At 49.2% G+C, this 16,580-nt stretch overlaps 11 protein-coding genes across 11 annotated transcripts; 2 read left to right on the plus strand and 9 right to left on the minus strand.

Annotated features, from left to right (window-relative positions):
• Positions 1–305: 305 nt before the first annotated feature.
• M437DRAFT_62335 (uncharacterized protein) lies at positions 306–783 on the minus strand (the record flags this gene model as incomplete). Its single annotated transcript, XM_041024054.1, has 2 exons — positions 306–689; positions 757–783. 2 exons carry the CDS (start codon positions 781–783, stop codon positions 306–308), a joined length of 411 nt encoding a protein of 136 aa, XP_040884997.1.
• A 383-nt stretch (positions 784–1,166) lies between these two features.
• On the minus strand, positions 1,167–3,756 carry M437DRAFT_71743 (uncharacterized protein; the record flags this gene model as incomplete). Its single annotated transcript, XM_041025727.1, has 3 exons — positions 1,167–1,616; positions 1,675–3,022; positions 3,737–3,756. The coding sequence occupies 3 exons, from the start codon at positions 3,754–3,756 to the stop codon at positions 1,167–1,169; spliced, it is 1,818 nt and encodes a 605-aa protein (XP_040884998.1).
• Positions 3,757–3,880: 124 nt separating this feature from the next.
• M437DRAFT_71744 (uncharacterized protein) lies at positions 3,881–4,141 on the minus strand (the record flags this gene model as incomplete). The annotated part of the gene is made up of 1 exon (XM_041025728.1): positions 3,881–4,141. The coding sequence occupies one exon, from the start codon at positions 4,139–4,141 to the stop codon at positions 3,881–3,883; it is 261 nt and encodes an 86-aa protein (XP_040884999.1).
• A 1,195-nt stretch (positions 4,142–5,336) lies between these two features.
• M437DRAFT_35837 (uncharacterized protein) lies at positions 5,337–5,801 on the minus strand (the record flags this gene model as incomplete). The annotated part of the gene is made up of 1 exon (XM_041019332.1): positions 5,337–5,801. One exon carries the CDS (start codon positions 5,799–5,801, stop codon positions 5,337–5,339), a length of 465 nt encoding a protein of 154 aa, XP_040885000.1.
• Positions 5,802–6,229: 428 nt separating this feature from the next.
• Positions 6,230–6,646, minus strand: M437DRAFT_62338 (uncharacterized protein; the record flags this gene model as incomplete). The annotated part of the gene is made up of 1 exon (XM_041024055.1): positions 6,230–6,646. The coding sequence occupies one exon, from the start codon at positions 6,644–6,646 to the stop codon at positions 6,230–6,232; it is 417 nt and encodes a 138-aa protein (XP_040885001.1).
• Positions 6,647–7,099: 453 nt separating this feature from the next.
• M437DRAFT_62339 (uncharacterized protein) lies at positions 7,100–7,438 on the minus strand (the record flags this gene model as incomplete). Its single annotated transcript, XM_041024056.1, has 1 exon — positions 7,100–7,438. One exon carries the CDS (start codon positions 7,436–7,438, stop codon positions 7,100–7,102), a length of 339 nt encoding a protein of 112 aa, XP_040885002.1.
• Positions 7,439–8,936: 1,498 nt separating this feature from the next.
• Positions 8,937–9,251, minus strand: M437DRAFT_80605 (uncharacterized protein; the record flags this gene model as incomplete). The annotated part of the gene is made up of 1 exon (XM_041027376.1): positions 8,937–9,251. One exon carries the CDS (start codon positions 9,249–9,251, stop codon positions 8,937–8,939), a length of 315 nt encoding a protein of 104 aa, XP_040885003.1.
• Positions 9,252–10,477: 1,226 nt separating this feature from the next.
• On the minus strand, positions 10,478–11,337 carry M437DRAFT_80606 (uncharacterized protein; the record flags this gene model as incomplete). The annotated part of the gene is made up of 2 exons (XM_041027377.1): positions 10,478–10,742; positions 11,222–11,337. 2 exons carry the CDS (start codon positions 11,335–11,337, stop codon positions 10,478–10,480), a joined length of 381 nt encoding a protein of 126 aa, XP_040885004.1.
• Positions 11,338–11,463: 126 nt separating this feature from the next.
• M437DRAFT_36961 (signal recognition particle, SRP9/SRP14 subunit) lies at positions 11,464–11,968 on the minus strand (the record flags this gene model as incomplete). Its single annotated transcript, XM_041019545.1, has 3 exons — positions 11,464–11,765; positions 11,815–11,893; positions 11,942–11,968. 3 exons carry the CDS (start codon positions 11,966–11,968, stop codon positions 11,464–11,466), a joined length of 408 nt encoding a protein of 135 aa, XP_040885005.1.
• A 230-nt stretch (positions 11,969–12,198) lies between these two features.
• M437DRAFT_37270 (uncharacterized protein) lies at positions 12,199–14,868 on the plus strand (the record flags this gene model as incomplete). Its single annotated transcript, XM_041019598.1, has 2 exons — positions 12,199–12,892; positions 12,959–14,868. The coding sequence occupies 2 exons, from the start codon at positions 12,199–12,201 to the stop codon at positions 14,866–14,868; spliced, it is 2,604 nt and encodes an 867-aa protein (XP_040885006.1).
• A 362-nt stretch (positions 14,869–15,230) lies between these two features.
• M437DRAFT_35833 (dienelactone hydrolase family protein) lies at positions 15,231–16,380 on the plus strand (the record flags this gene model as incomplete). The annotated part of the gene is made up of 3 exons (XM_041019330.1): positions 15,231–15,324; positions 15,466–16,233; positions 16,286–16,380. The coding sequence occupies 3 exons, from the start codon at positions 15,231–15,233 to the stop codon at positions 16,378–16,380; spliced, it is 957 nt and encodes a 318-aa protein (XP_040885007.1).
• Between the last annotated feature and the right edge of the window lie 200 nt (positions 16,381–16,580).

Below are 16,580 nucleotides of genomic sequence, written 5' to 3' on the forward strand. Positions count from 1 at the left end.
ACTGTTGGTGTTGCGAGTTCTATAATAAGATGATGAATCTGGTATGAAATGAAAGAGGTTGCCTGGGCGATGGAGATGGATGGAGTTGAAATAGGGAGTTCAGCGTAGAGAAGCAAAGTTTCATGCTCGCTGCTCGAGTGCGAGAGTGGTAAAATAAGTGAATTGAATTCTCATGTCATGTAAGTGATGCCATCGACAATGTGAAGGTGAGTGCAAGAGAATGAAGCTTCACTCAGCAAATTCGAAACAAGAGATATCCGCCATGCATGACCGCCAGACCAAGGCCGTGAGATTTCGAGGCTTGCTCAATCATCTTCGTCTTCGCTGTCCTCGACCATTTCGAGCTCCCTCTCACGCTCCTGCAGTTCTTTGTCGGTTTCAATACCAGTCTCTGCGCGCTTTGCTTTGAGAGCAGCGATCTCTTCTTCGATCTTCCTCTCAGCATTGGCACGTTTAGCCTTGAGGGCAAGAATCTCCTCCTGAATTTGCTTGGAGCCCTTCATCTGGGCGATTCTCTTTGCGAGTTTCTTGATCTGGGTGTGTTGTTCGTTGATCTTCTTGCGGTTTTGCTCGTCAAGCGCCATCCACTTATTGATTACGACTTTCTGTGCTTCTTCCACCTTCTTCATGGTTGCGATGGTACTGGCGTGTTCTTGGTTGCTGCGTCTGAGGGTATCAATCTCGCGTTGCTGTACTTTCCATTAGCATCGCAGGTCGAAGATCAGACTGTACCGAGCTGCGAAGCAGTGTACTCACCAGAAAGATTTCACGAGTAGTCGGCATGCTTCAGTAGGTTGTGAGTCAGGTTCTGGCGTTCGTGAACGTTCAAAGATTGGTGTCGTTGGTAGATGTGCTTGGAGGTGTGTGATGTATCTTGTTTGAGAAGTTAGAATGTGCGAAAGTTGAGCCTTGTTGGTTGGTGACCGCATTACACTCAAGAGCGAAGGGCATGCCTTCCTCAGATCTAACAACTCTGGGAAGAAGGACAGGAGAAAGGGAAGGAGCGACCAGAATAGAATTGAGCCCGGACACCACGCACAGCAACACTGAGAACCCCATCACTTGAACACGTCTCTTGATTAATTACTAGCAAAGCTTTTCTCACTACCCGAGAATCTCCTGTCACTTCATCTGCTGCATACAGTGCCTAACACAGCAAAGGCCAATCAATGTGTGTTAATTATAGGCACGATGTTGTACCCCATTCCATCTGCTCTTCGCTCAGTGCGGAGTCGAAAGGTGCTCTCTCCGCGAGAGTGACGAGGATTGAAGACACCAATGAAAACGTGATCATCCTCGCTGCCATGAACCTCGTCTGAGCCATCCTTATCGCTGTCCTCAAGCTCATCCAAATCACCGTCATCGCTGTGCTCAGCCTCATCCTCACCCTCGTCTTCACGTTCATCCTTATCCTCATCCAAATATTCCGGACCGGTTATGCGTTTGTCGGCCATACGGGTGATGGAAGCAGCCAGGCTAGCAGACAGAGAAGGGGACAGTGACATTGAACCGGAACCTTCGGGGCGGTGTGGGTTGGCCTGGGTGTTCCAGATACGCTGGCGACGGAAGAGACCAGGGAAGTTGTGTTTGTCGTTGTCAGAGATCTTGATTTCTCTCTAAAAGACTAAATCAGCGGATGTGTTGGTGATAACAAGTGAAGCAGGAAAGACCCACCGAAACAATGCGGGCAACTCGATCCCTGTCCTGACGGACATACTCGTCGTCAAACCCATGGGCGGCGCCTTGCAACAAGATGTCGTCCAGAGCAAGCATGACTTCAGTGTATGCACCGGGACGTTTCTGGCGACCTGATTCCCAAAGCAAGAAGAAGCAGTTGTAATGACACACGGCCGACCGGATCTCGTCTGGGAAGGCGAAATAGCCTGTGTTCAGAATCATGTTGCAGAAGGAAATGAAGAACTTGCAAGTGTTGTGCATCTTCATGTCCAGAGCCATTTTTGCCTGAGTGAGTGTGCAGTCAAGACTGAGGATTTGTACGTTATATTGCCAGCAGGAAGTGTCTTGGTCGTGTTGTCCGTTCTCCATGGACCAGTACGCCAAGGGCACACCCTCTGCGTTGAAGCCGGGGGAGTCAGCTTTGAAGACGAAGGCTGTCGAGGGTGATTCGTTGTTGTCAGGAAAGAGCCATCCAAGGCTGCCGATGTACTGGTAGGCGTTGCTCAGTTCAAGTTGCCTCGGTGTTTGATGGTTGGGTATTTCATCCAAGTACTGCTTCTCGGCCTTGATGAGGTGGTAAAGATCCCAGCCGACGGCATCGAGCGAGAGCAGGCGAGGGGTCATGGCTCTGACCGTAGTGGACACAAGATCATGTTCAGCACCAAGTATCTTGACGTTCTGTCCATTGTTGACAAGCTTGGAGATTGGATCCAACAGTCTGATCTGACGCTCGCGGAGCTGGGCCTGAGTAAGGTCCTGACGGAACGGCTTATTGATCTTCCAAACAAAGTCGATATGCGTCTGGGCTGGACTGGCGGACCACTCGACAGGACTGTCACCAGGCGCTGAGTGGACGTAGATGGGAAGTGTTGGCCAGATGTGGTAGGCCAGTTTGAGATGTCTGACGAAGACGTCCAGATCCTCGGCCATCAAAAGAGCACGGGTGACCTTCTCCGGCACTGGCTGGTGCCTGACAGAACAGTCCGAGCCAGGGGTACATCCACAATTGGTACTCTGGTGCTTGATCGTGGCTTCCACGGCGGGACACTTGAAGGTTTTGGCCGCATTTCCGACAGCGACGTAAGGGAGGAATCTGCCTTGATCGATCTCAAAGGCAAACCATTTGACGTGGATGAGGATGAACTCGTTGTGGCTTCGAACATACATGGAGGCGTCTTGGTTGAGTCTCTTGTTGACAAGCATGAGGGAAGCGTTGAACTTGTACCTGTGACCAGGTTGTTTGCCCTTGGTGGAATATTTGACGTTCTTACCCAAGAGGAAATAGGAGAAGATCTTATTCTTGACCTGAATAGGCAGTGTGTCCAGGGTTCGGCCACTACCGGCGCTTGAAGTTGTTGAGAGCATTGCGTTTTGATTTTTCGTATCACAGTGAGCTGGAAGAAAAGTAAAGGTGGAAAGAAGGAAGTTAAGTGCACCTGGTGGGATGAAATGGTAGGTGCGGTGCAAACAAGAGAAGTTCGGGAAGCTGCAGGTAGTGGTTGTCTGTTTCAAGCTCGGCGCGTGTGAAAGTGATCAATCACGAAATGAAGTGCAAACAAGCCGTGCCTTCTTCGATGACCAGACCGAAACACAAGCACAGAGGCCAAGATCAAACCATAAGCAAAGAGGAGAACAGTAAATAAGGCTCACAGAGCGCGAATCAATCAGTGGTCACTCACATGTTTACCTTGACCTCAGATATGTCTTGAATTCTAGCCTAATTAGTCATCGATGTACATTTGTATGTATTGGCCCGAACGAGATAGTGGGCACTGTGCGCGGCCGAGAAGTAGAGTCTCCTTTGGCTGGAACCTTCTGTGCAATTTTCATCTCGAACACATAGGAGTTCATATACAGGTTAAGATTGTAATTTCGTTAGTTCAAGACAGGTACGAGAAAAGAAATGCGTTGTTAGGAAAGCTAGCGTGAAGAACAGGCAAGTTTGTATGATCTCTGGATCTTCTTCTCCATTTTGTGTGGACTACCGCAGAGAAAGAGCAACGACTACCGCGGTACTCGAAAGGCAAATCTGGTTGTGTTTCGCCTCTGCGTCCTTCGCGTGTCAGTCTCCGAGCTCATGGTAGGTTTTCGTCAACGCTGGCTTACCCCTGAATTTCACCATCTGGTGTCGAGCAACGATCTCTCTCTTCATACCATCTTCAGCCATCGTCATAAGAAAACTTTTGATGTCCTTGCAATTCAATCAAAGAACTCTCAAGACATCATGCAGACGTCCAGCATTCATCTTGCGTTCCACCTCAGTCGCGTCCCACAGCTTGATTCTGAGCTCCTTGATCTCGGCTTGAAGGCGCTCATTCTCGGCCTTGAGCTGGAGGGTTTCTTCGATGATCTTGTCGACCGCATTGGCGCTCTCGGCTGCTTCGACCTTGGTCTCAGTGAGGGCGATGTTCTTTTCGTTGAGCAGGTTGACTAGATCGTTGTGTGTTTCAGCAGCGGCTTCCATGGTGATGGTGATCAAACGTGATCTTCGTCTCGATCTTTTGGTGCAATGATGTTTTGGTGCAACGGTTGATTATGAGTGTGGGTGTTGAGAGGAAAACTATGAGTTTGAGTGATGTGAAAGTGTCGTATTTGTGCTTGCTGTGGCAGCACGAAAAGAGCTGTCTGGAAACCACTGGATGTTAGTGTTGTTCACACCGAACAAAAAGGTCAAGACTTGAGACAAACGTACAACAAGGTTCTTTGTGCAAACAACCCTCGATCCTCTGACTCCAGAGCTTTCTGTAAGCCTCTACTACTTCTCTCTTGAGTCCGTAGTCCCTGACGCGAAGATTCTCGTTGTTAGCAAGCAGATTCTTATTCTCAGCGAGTAAGATATCGTTCTCTCCTGCGCCTTCCTTGAACCTCTGAGATGCAGATTGGCACGCAAAGAACCCATTGCATTTATAAGGACTAGAGCAAAATAATCGCTTGGTACCCAGGGGCCAATGGAGTTGAAAAGACAAGAAGATCTATGTGCGTGTGTCGTTTGTTCCCCTGCCGTAGTGAGGGCAGAAGATTCGAACATGTGACTGGCTGGAACACGAGATGGTCGAGTCGGAAGCAAATGAGTACGAGAAAGAGAAATAACAGTAACAACAACCATGGCAAAATAGCAAAAAATCAGAGCTGAGCTCGTATGGGAAAACCAGCCTCTCGTCGCTTGATCTTAGCCACCAAATGTCGGACACTGGCTGTATGCATGATTTAAGGCGTACAAGGTGAGAGTTGAGATATCGGTTTTATTACCAATCAGGAGTGTAAGCCGTTACACCACTCAACCGATTACAGGAACAAAATCAATTTGAGTCGAATATATGGTCTTGTTGTAGGTGGCCGGGGTTCGAATCAGGGGGAAGGAAGAATCCTTTTAGCACCTTCTGTTTTACGTATGAATTTCGGTTATTCGTGTACTCTGAGTATTTGGTTCCTTCTCTTCTGCGACAGTCTGTTTGCCGGATGTGACTATCTACGGAAACTGCATCTCTTATGCGAGCACTCCCAGAACTTCCGCAACAAGACGCCGGGAGATCATTTCGTCACCACACCATCCAAAAGAACTATTTCAACACTTTGAAGAATCCTGTGGGGGAGGCAGTCCTGAAGACTTGTCAGCAGTCGATCTTGACATGCGGGTGATAAACAGACTTACCCCTGAATCACTTGCTGTCTTCCTTGGTGTGCACCTTGAAGACATCATCAGAATCTGACTCGTTCTCGTTCTGGCCATCTTCCTGAGCATTAATCTGCTTCAAAAGCTTGATTTTCTCGTTCAGTTCATGCATGATGTTCATCTCCCTCATACGCTTCTCAAGCTCCTCATCAATAGCCTCAACCTCCTTTCGCAAGATCTCCAACTTCTTGTCTATCTTCTTTTTCTCAGTGCAGTGCTCGAGCTGCTCTCTGAGGTGCTGGTTCTCGTTCTCAAGGGTCTGATTGTAAGCCTCGAGATTCTTGATGGTGACGGCGGCGTTCATGATGGCTTGGTCGGTAGCGGCCTTATTCTTGAGCATGTCGTTGGTGACTTTGAGGTTGTGGTTTTCGACCTTGAGAGCTTCATTCTTCTTGACGAGGATTTTGTTGTTGAGGGTGAGCTCTCTGATCATGTCGGCGGGAGTGACCATGATGGGCGGTTCTCGATGTAGATATGTCTTTAGTGTTTGTTCGTGTGAGCGCAAGGTAGTATGTGAGATGGAAGATGTGTAACAACTTTTTGATTTGATGTTGGAGTGCTGTTTTGACGCATAGCTGAGCGAGCTCTTAGTGAGTCTCAGAGGCCCAGTGAAACATTGGTGACAAGTGAACACCAAAGGAAGCTACATCAACCAGACCACGTTCATCCACTTTCACCTTGCCTTCTTCTCCTATCTGCGATTCTCTTGCACTGTTGTCTCGCCATGCTCTGCCGTCTGTATAAATTTCGGGTCATCCACGACTCTAATGATGTGTTTTGTGTTTTCCTGTTGTGCTGTCAGATGATCAGTCGTTCTTCTGGTTGTATGATGGTGCAGTGTGATCCTCTTGGGACGAGCTTACGGAAGTCGTCATTGCCTTAAACTTCAGAGAATGCTTCCAGCACCGAGCCGAGCTTCTTCTTGAGGTCCGAAACAGCCTTCTTGGAAGTGGCCTCATTTTTCTTCAGATTCTCCAGCTGAGTCTTGAGTTGTTTGTTCTCGTCCTCCAGAGCCTTGACTGATCGCACTTGCTTCTTGGTTTCCCTTTCCAGAAGCTCATTCTCGGTTCGGACTTTTCTGATGGTGTCCAAAGCTGATGCCAATCTGGTGTTCGTCTCCTGGCACCTGGCGAGAGATGATGCAAGACGGTGTTTGAGGTGCTTGACCTCGTCCTCCGAAGCGTCGAACTCTCTCTTGCGCTTGCGCATGAGGATGGCGCTGATCTGGTTTTGCAATTCTAGGATCTCTTTTGCGTCATCTTCATCGTGGTTGCTTGGGGAGGCGTTGGGTGGCATGATGATGATCGTTGACGATGATCGGGTTAAAGAAAGAAGAAAGGATCTCGAGGTCCAGCTTTGTGAGAAGATAGAGTGTTTTGTTGTTGTGAGTGAGAGTAGACCGAAAGATAAAAGCGAAATTTGGTGAAGATTGTGGTTGCATGTGGAAGTCAGCAGAGCCTGGCCTTCACTAAACAGCAACGACAACACTCAGTCCGAGAGAATGTTGGCTCAGTGTGCTGGCTAATGTCTCATATCATGACAGCTTCGTGCATCTTATCCCCGAAACATTGCGTTCGGCAGCTCAAACGTATACTAGCTCATGCTTTGATCACATACAACTTCTGAACCTCCATTATTCTAAAATTCATTATATCCTTGCTCTCCCACACATGTGATGTCATGCCGCTGACATATGTTTCACAGTCTTCAACTCTTGCTTGATCATGGTCCGCCTCTGCCAGACATGAATCAACGACGACCCCCCCTGTGCAGAGCCCTTAACATGTCATTCTCCTGCACCAACTCCCCATTCTTCCTCGCAACCCTCCTGTGCGATGCGATAAGACTGTTATGAGCCCTGTTTAGGTCCTCATACCGATTCTGCAACGCAGCCAATTCATCAAGCTTAGCTCTGAGCTGATGGTTCGTGTCAAGCAGATGTCTATTCAGCATCTCGAGTCTGCCTTCAAGGAATGGCACCTCACGCCCATGTCTTCTGGCTCGCTCTTGTTCTTCTGCGGAAACGATGGTGCGGAAGGTGTTTTGAGACTCCCAGCGTGGGTTGGAATAGTTTCTGTTGCCCGACATGGTGATGGTTCTGGTGTTTGAGTGGATGGTGGTTATTTGTTTTGTAGATTGGTTCTGGGTCGTCCTGAGGTAGGTGTGGGTTTTATGGGTACGCATTGTGATACTGTGAACAAGATCTTGCTTTTGCGGATGGCTGGAAGAGTTATTGATAAGACTTGATGTAGCGGTAGGTCTGTAATTCCGGATGTAGGCCGATGGGAGTGTGTTGCTTTTGATAAAGGTTTGGATAGAATGAGCATGATGGTGATGCCTGAAGACAACGCATCGAAAATTTTCAGCAAACAAGTCTTACAGCAGGGGAGATAGCATCAGCAAACCTTGTATTTATTACCACTGGACCAACGCTCGATCAATGGTTACATTACCGGGTGCTTCCGTATCTCCCGTCCAGTCATGAAAGACTCCGTTTGCGCACACCGAGCTTAGATCATCGTACTTGCTTTCTCCCCGTGTGGTAATACTGTCACAGTGCTGCTGTCGAAATGACAAGGGAAAACATAGTTGCCACAGAGAGAGGGGCTCACTCGAGACTATCTCCGTGGTCAGACCCACGTTCAGAAATCAATTGTGCATTTCGACAGCTCCTGACAACACCCATACCTGAGGAGGGGACAGCTGCCAGACATAGCAACACTCCAACTAAACATTACTATTGTCGAAACTACATAGTGAAGTAAGTACAATGTGCAAACTGATCAAGGTAAGGACAGTACGTCAGAAAAAGCCCACCAGAACGACAAACTAAAGAGAACTCCTGCCTCAAATCAACACCTAATTCCTCTTTGTCAATTCATGCGCAGGTTGAGCTACTCTTCTCTGATCGACGAGAGTGTGATCAGAGTAAAACCCTGAATGGAGGTTCGCCTCTCGACTGATCCAAGATTAGCAAGTGTAACAATCATGACTCTGAACAGTTGTAGTGGACTACTACTCACGTTGAGGATGGTGACTGCTTTGCACGCGGGCTGCCTAAAGGCAGAGTGGCATCCAGGGAGTCGGTATACAGAAGATGAACGCCGCTTCCGGTCCTTCGTCTGCGACCTTTTTCAGTTCTTCTTCAGAACGGTGGTCGGCATCGGAGATTGCATCAGGTGCCGAGCGTTTCCAGCAGAATGGCGTCCAAAGTGGACAATGTTTACCTCTTCTCGATGCATCAAGGCGAGAACCTCTCAGTCTTTCGTCTATAGTACTTTCCGGTTCTTCCTCAGAACTGTGATCAGATTCTGAAGTCTCGTCCGAGCGTTTTGTTGGCTTGGGGACATCCAAACCAGCCGAGAATTCGTCCAAAGGCGGTGACTGCGTTTGCCATGGGGATGCGGATATCTTTCTCACGCCGCAAGGGTGAATCTGCCAGAATCCGCAATCCCAGTTCCGTTCCAGTCCGTATCTCTTCAGTTCTTCATCAGAAAGATCGGAGAGATCAACAGGTTTTTTGGGTGTCGAGGATTTGGCAGGAATGCTGGTCGCGACAGTAACCATCGTGGTCGGTTTGGGGGTGTCAAGTAGCCAAAAATTCCGCGAGTTCATCCTGGGACATGGCGTCCGGTCCAACAGTTGCCTGGGCTTTCATGGCAGAAATTGCTGTGGACATGATACGTTCGGCTTCGGCCTGGCCAATGGGTCCGTCAGGAATTTCGATGCTTAAGCTGTCGGGCATTGTCTTCAGGCGTTCTTTGAGTGCTTGGGCGGGGTCATCTGTCTCGATAGACAATGTGTCTTCACCACCAAAAGCACAAATTGGGTTCGGCCAATCGACTAGGCGGGAGGCCAGACAGAAAATGCCGACAACTTCCAAGATAGCTGCGAGGCCCATTGTGAATGACTTGGAAATTCGTGGGGAAAGTAGAGTAATGAAGGAGGAGGATAGCTTTGGATTGATGAGGAAAGATATGTCGCGGCAACTGGGCTTTTATCTGTCAGCTGGACGTAAGCGAGCGGAATGTCTCCGTCTCAAAGGCCTCTAGGCTGGTGGTACGAAGAGGGAGAAGGCGAAAGCCCCCGTAAGTCTAAGTGGAGATATCGAAGTATCTTTCGTGGTCATCTAAGGACATGAGACGAGACGAGACCGGTTCTGTGGTTCTACCAAGGGATCAGCTGTGACAATAACGGAAGTGCGAATGCTAGAATTGTTATCTTCCTTTCCTCTTATTCGTCTCTTCCTTTGCTCTTACCATTCCGGCAGGCCTTGTGACATGTCTTCTGATCAGACTCGCTCTGGGTCGACGCGGGGTTTGGTGCACCAACCGGACCTTGAGTTCGTATACACAGAGTTGATTCTGAGGCGCAGTCATCGAAGTGAGGAAATTCACTCCTTTGAACCCAAAGGCTGCCAACCATTACCTAAAGAAAACCGAATATGATATTGCGCGTTTTTTTGGCAACTGAGTGTATTGTAGAGCGCAAGACCAGAAGAGTCGAGGCTGCGGAAGTGTAAGGGAGAAAGCGCAACGGTCAATAGCTACATGAGGAGAATAGCAAAACTGGATGAGTGGGTTAATTGAGTTTGAATCTGAGGGCATGATCGATATAAAGCACGTGTCTGTGGAGATCCCCCCGACAGCTTTCTGTTTTCTTGTCTTGACTGCGTTTGGTGGTGCCAGCTAACGGTAAGATCAAGCTCAGATCGTCGTGCTTGCTTGAAAGAGTGTGGGATTTGAATGGCTGGGGATTGGTGTCATGGTCAACAGCCTTGCAGTTGCTCATTCTTTACCTCAGTGCTCTTGTGACCTCCTTCTTCGTTTGTTCGTCTCTAGTTTCGAATGTTCACCATAGCTTGTGATGATGTAGTGCGCAACTTTTCAACTCCGTCAGCACAATATATGGATCATCAAGCTCTGCCCTGTGTATGCTCACTGGTCTTGTCTACGACTAAGCGGATTCTCCTGAGAACTTCTCCATCTTGATTTGAAGGCAGCAAATGCGGATGGCGGAACAGATGCGAGCGGCGGAAGAAATGCGCTTCATCCCCTCGGCTTCCATACCTGCGCAGTTGACTTTGTGCTCGGTCCATTCCAAGATATCCAAGACAAGGCCGGAAAATTAGTTAATGTGGGCATGGCTATGCTTGAACACGAAGCTGTCACCCTTAATCTCGACCAGCTTTTCAAGCAGGCGCCCGTTCATGTCGGCAACGAACAAGTCTTCAGCCATAAAGCCGGCATCCTTCTTGACAGCAGTGAGGATGGTCTGTCCGTTGACTGAGTCTAGATCGTAAAGCACTGGAGTCCAGCCGGTCGGCGTAGTGGGTAGTACTGCCTTGGAAGCAAACTGTTTGCGAGGTTCCTCCCCCATTTCTGCCAAGATTCTGTCAGTCGTGATATAGTCGCAAGCGTGTAGAAGCTTACTAATGTGTGCAATTTGCTGTATCGGCTGGAGATGTGTCGTATGAAATGGTTTACCCGACTCGAGGGATTTGTGTACTGAGTAACAAAAAGATAATAGGGGGAGATTGCAAAGGGAGGAGATTAGTCGTTTCAGAAGTGAAAGAGAGAAGAGAAACCTTTTCGTTCGCTCAATACGTCCTTAGGAGGTCTTTGGGCAGAGAAGTGAGGCCATATGTAGCGAGCGAGTTTCGTATGATCTGGCAGGACGCATGTGGAAGAGAAAGACGAAATGTCAGAATTACGTTTTATCGTGATAGACATGGCGCTGGAAAGATTTTGAACGAGAGGACTGGTGAGCAAAGAAAGGTTGTGCATCGAGGCAGATATCTGAATGTAATTCTGAAAACTGTTTCGTCGTTTTGTGGCAAGCAGACCATACTTTCAGCAATTCTTAGCGTACAAACATTTGCGCGTCTTTGTTCCGTGGTATCTGTCCCGGCCGTCCTCGGTTCCATCAGTCTTCCATGATCGAGAGCTTGCGACTTGAGTCTCGACAGCAAGCACAGCATCAGCCATTTTGGCTACACCAGGAGTACAAGCAGTACATCTTCCATGGCTTGTGCAGGCCGTAGACGGCGCGGCTATCCCTTCAGGATCGACGGGCGTCATTACTCGTTAACATCCAACAAGATGTAAGGTAGCTCATTTCTTGTCCTCTTGAGCCTTCTTCTTGCCCTGCTTTTGCTTCTTTCTCTTGCTGCGGTCTCTCTTCTTCAATGCTTGCATGCCCTGTTTGCAGACTTCTGCGTAGCGAGTATAGAAGGCCTCCAGATCATCGGGTTGTACAACTGTGCTGAGCTTGACCTTGTCTGACTTTTTGCGATCCTTGTTTTGCGAGTTGCCGTCTGTCGCGCGAACGACAATAGGTAGAGGTGCTGATGGTGGTTCCAGATCGGCAAGAGGAGAATCAGTAGGTTTGGAGGCAGAGGATTCGTCGAAAGTCACTTGTGTGTGTCAGCGCAGAAGAGAAGCACGAGAAGGTTGTTTGCGTACGTCGCTTCTGTGTCAGCCAGATGCTGCCGTGACCTTTTTGCTGGCGCGTCTCAAGAAGAGACACCAATTTGGTGAAGAACTGTACCAATGTTAGTTTGCGTATCACGGAATTGTCACGCGATCATACCTCATCGTTGCTAAGATGTGACGACATGGTTGTGGTTGTGGTATAGAAGATAGAACAGCCAGCGCACAGCACAAGTCAAGTGTCGTTGCGGGCAGCGACGTGAATGGGGAAGTCGCTACCGACCAATTACCTTATCTTATCCATCGGTCGCGATCAGATCGCATCTTCTCCATCGAGAATGTGGGGAAGACGCTTCACATGCCGCCAAAATTATTTTATGCTCTTGCCATTTTTAGTTTCTGGTCAAGACACCGGCCATGCGTTCCAACGACTCATTTATCAAACCGAAGCTGCCCAAGGCACTGCTAGACCAGATTGGTGGGGATACTGGCAACAGCAGAAAGAATACCCCAACACGGAAGGAGCGTCGCAAGAACGAGAGAAACCAGAAAAAACAGAGCCACCAGCAATCAAGGTCCCGCCCACCGCCACAGAGACCTCAACCGCAAAGACGTCCTCAACCTCAGCCGCAACGAGATGAATTTGAGGAGAGCGATGACGAGCCTACCCCGCCACCTGCCTCGAAGCCAAATTCGAAACCCGTAAAGGAGGACAAGCCCAAGTCAATTCTGAAATCAACCAAGAAGCAAGATCCTCCGGAGTCAAAGACTCGAGGAGATTCGCCACCGCCCCCTGCACGCATTTCGAGAGCTGTCAAGGATCGACTGGCCCAAGATGATGCTGAAATTGCCGCCCTCGAGAAAAAACTAGGAATCAAGTCGACAAAGAGATCAAAGGCTTTTGCAGACGACGGACTTGACGATCTACTGGAAGGTTTAGATGACGATGAAGAAGACGATGGTCCAAAGAGAAAGCGTTCGGACGACGACGATTGGTTGCGACAGAAGAGGAGGAAGGTCAGTCAAGCTGCTGCTGTCGCAGATGAGCCTTCGGAAGACGACGAGGAAGAGGGAGATGAAGACATGAGCGGCGATGAAGACGAATTTGATGGTCTCGACGACATCATGGATGGTCTAGGCGAGAGCGACGAAGATGGCGACCTTGACGGCTTGGAAGACGGTGACGAAGATGATATGGACGAGGACGACGAAGATGGATCGGATGAGGATATGCTTGATGAAGCCGAGGGTGACGACATGGACGAGGAGAAGTTTGAAGACTTTGACGAAGACGATGAGGGAAGCGAAGAGGAGGCACCTGCACCGAAGGTGCGCGAGAATCCCTACGTTGCTCCTGTACCCGCTGGTGCTGCTCCGGTCCAGAAGTACGTTCCGCCTTCATTGCGAGGCGCTCCATCATCAGACACAGAGGCTCTAGCACGTCTTCGTCGTCAAATACAGGGTCAGCTCAACCGTCTCTCGGAAGCGAATCTTCTGTCTATTCTTCAAACCATCGAGGGAATCTACCAGAACAACCCTCGTCAATACGTTACCACCACACTTATCGACCTCCTACTTGGTCTTATTTGTGATCGCACTACTCTACAGGACACCTTCCTCATCCTCCATGCAGGTTTCATGGCCGCTTTATACAAGGTGATCGGAACAGATTTCGGTGCTCAAGTCATTGAGCGTATCGTCACCGACTTTGACAGACACTACACTGGGGGCACCACAGCAGGCAAAGAAACTTCAAACTTGATGTCCCTGGTTTCCGAACTCTACAACTTCCAACTTATCGGCTGTAACCTTGTGTTCGACTACATCCGTTTGTTCCTCAAGGAGCTCAACGAGGCGAATACCGAACTTTTGTTGAAGATCATCCGCAACTCTGGACCCCAGCTTCGAGCGGATGACCCTTCGGCACTGAAAGACATTGTCATTCTGGTGCAGAAGGAGGTCACTCGTATTGGAGAAGCGAATCTCTCGGTGAGAACAAAATTCATGATCGAAACCATCAACAACCTCAAGAACAATCGCGTCAAGACTGGTGTGGTGGCTTCTGCTATTGTGTCAGAACACACAACAAGAATGAAGAAGACTCTGGGTTCTCTCAACAACAGATCGTCTCTCAAGGCAAGCGAGCCTCTGCGCATCGGATTGGCAGATATCCGCGATACAGAAAAGAAGGGCAAATGGTGGCTTGTCGGAGCAAGTTGGCTGGACCCTGGAAAGCAATCAAAGGATGAGGACGCTTCCGATGAGCCTGCTGTCAAGGCCTCCAAGAACGACTCAACGACAGTAGCTGCCGATGACGGCAGTGTTGATCTGATTCAACTAGCACGTCAGCAAGGCATGAACACTGACATCCGTCGTGCCATCTTCGTCACCATCATGTCAGCTTCTGATTACCAAGATGCTCATTTGCGCCTTCTCAAGCTGGGCTTCAAGAAGGCTCAAGAGCTTGAGATTCCTCGCGTGCTGGTTCACTGCGCAGGTGCCGAAGCTACTTACAACCCATACTACACACTCATCGCCAAAAAGCTTTGCAGCGAGAAGCGCATGCTCAAGGCCTTCCAATTCGGACTTTGGGACATCTTCAAGCGCATGGGCGAAAAGGCAATGACAGCCGATGACGAAGACGATGCTTTCGATGATGATGAAGACGAGAACATGAGCACTCGCAAGATTGTGAACCTTGCTCGCTTCTACGCAGATCTCATCACCGAGGGCGGTTTCCCCATTACAGCGCTAAAGACACTCAATTTCGCTTACCTGCAACCCAAGACAAACACATTCACCGAAGTCCTGTTGACTAGGATTTTGATCAAGATGATGAAGAACTCGAAGGGCAGCAAGTGGGATCTTTCGGTCAACGAGGTATTCTCAAAGGCTCAAGATGTTCCGGATATGGTGCAGGGCCTGCGGTACTTCATCGAGAAGGTAGTCAGGAAGGCCGAAATTGCCAATGGCAAGAAGGAGCGCAAGGCAGTAAAGGAGGGCTGTGTAGCTGCCATCGAGGCATTGACAACACATGTCGCGCGTGATGACGACCTCAGCGAGGACATGCTGAGTGATTCCGACTAAATGCTCTAGAATGATCGTCTCAAGCAGACCCGTGCATCTATACCACGATACAATACGAGATTTTGCATAGACGCAAAGCTTCGCGTGAGCACTTCTTTTCGACAACTCCATTGATTCGTAATCTAGTGTTAGAAGATACAAGCGCCCCTCGACCGACTGACACTGTGTAGTTCTTGTTCCGTAAACTCAATAAGGAAGAAGATGTAGACGGCGCTTGAGACAGGGTTGTAGGAAGAGTAAACTTGCACAAATGCTGCATAACTATGCAAAGACCCTTCGACGTCAGCGGTTGTGGGGTAAAGCCTGTCTCCAAGTTGCTGCCAACCACAAACACCAACTATACACACAGACAACAAGCAAACATGGCAGACGACGAAATAGCAACCAGAGCTCCCGAAAGCGATTTGGCCGAGCAGAGTGCCATTCCAGGCGACTCGGCCGTCGACCAAGGCCCAAGTCTAGGAGTGAGCCTCGACACTGCCAGCTGATCACTGGAAACTGACCACATTACAGAACGAAGAAGCTCAAGTCCATGAAGGCGGACGTAAGCCACTTCTCTCATCTCAGTCATAGACCCATACCAACCTGTAGTCACAGAACCAACCTCCACCTCCCAAACCCCGACCGGTGAAATCACCAAATTCAATGACATCGAATGCTACATCACAAAACCCGCCGACTACCCCCACGCCCCCTGCAAACTCCTCCTTTTCTTGACGGGTGGTACTGGCATACACGCCCCAGCCAACAAACTCCAAGCCGACGCCTATGCCGAACAAGGATACCTCGTCATCATGCCCGACCAATTCAACAACGATCCAGCACCCAACTCTGTCTTTTCTGCCGGCGACGACAAGACCAGTTTCCTCGAGCAGTTGAAATTGAGAGCTGCTGAGGTTGCAAAGAGCTTTAGATTGGATATGTGGTTGGCAAGACATACACCTAGCTCTGTCTTGCCGAGACTGAACAAGGTTTTGACTGCTGTCAAGGATGAGTTCGCCGATGCTGTACAAGCTGGTGGCGGTGTGTATTGCGTTGGTGTCAGTGTCGGTGGCAGATTTGCGCTCTTGCTGGCTAGCGAGCTGGGAGCTGATGTGCTGGAGGGTCAGACGGAGGTCAGTGAAGAGGCAGCTGGCAAGGCCGAGGAGGGCATGATCAGAAAAGGTCCTGCTGTCAAGGCTGCTGTCATTCTTCATGGCGCAACCATTGAGCGTGAAGACTTCCATGGTGTCAAGAATCCTATTGCTCTTTTGACTGTGGACGAGGATCCTCTATTTAGCGACGAGGTGCGCGAGGCTGGCCTCAAGACTTTGAAGGAGAAGGGCGTTGAGGTCCAAGAATGGACTTATCCTGGAGTACCACACGGTAAATTTCTATCCTTAACATTGGCAGAATCGTTAGCTGACAGTCATTACAGGCTTTGCAGTTGTTGGCGAGTACCAAGATGAAGCCATCAAGCAAGCTCAGAAGCAATCCTTCGAAGTTGTCCTCGAATGGCTGAAGGTCCACTGAGCATCTGCCGTCACTGATTCATGGCTCGACATCATTCATCGTCTCTTTCATAATGTTTTTTTCTTCTTTCTTGCAGACTTAGCAAGCTATGATACCAATAACAGTCTTCTTTCGCACATCAAGGTTGTACCTTCCAATCGACTTTTATTAGCTGAATGCCTTGATATGCAGCCCTTCATGAAAAAGTCTCGTGTGTGCAC

This window comes from Aureobasidium melanogenum (genome assembly GCF_000721775.1).
Source record: "Aureobasidium melanogenum CBS 110374 unplaced genomic scaffold scaffold_1, whole genome shotgun sequence".
In the NCBI taxonomy this organism is placed as follows: Eukaryota; Fungi; Ascomycota; class Dothideomycetes; order Dothideales; family Saccotheciaceae; genus Aureobasidium; species Aureobasidium melanogenum.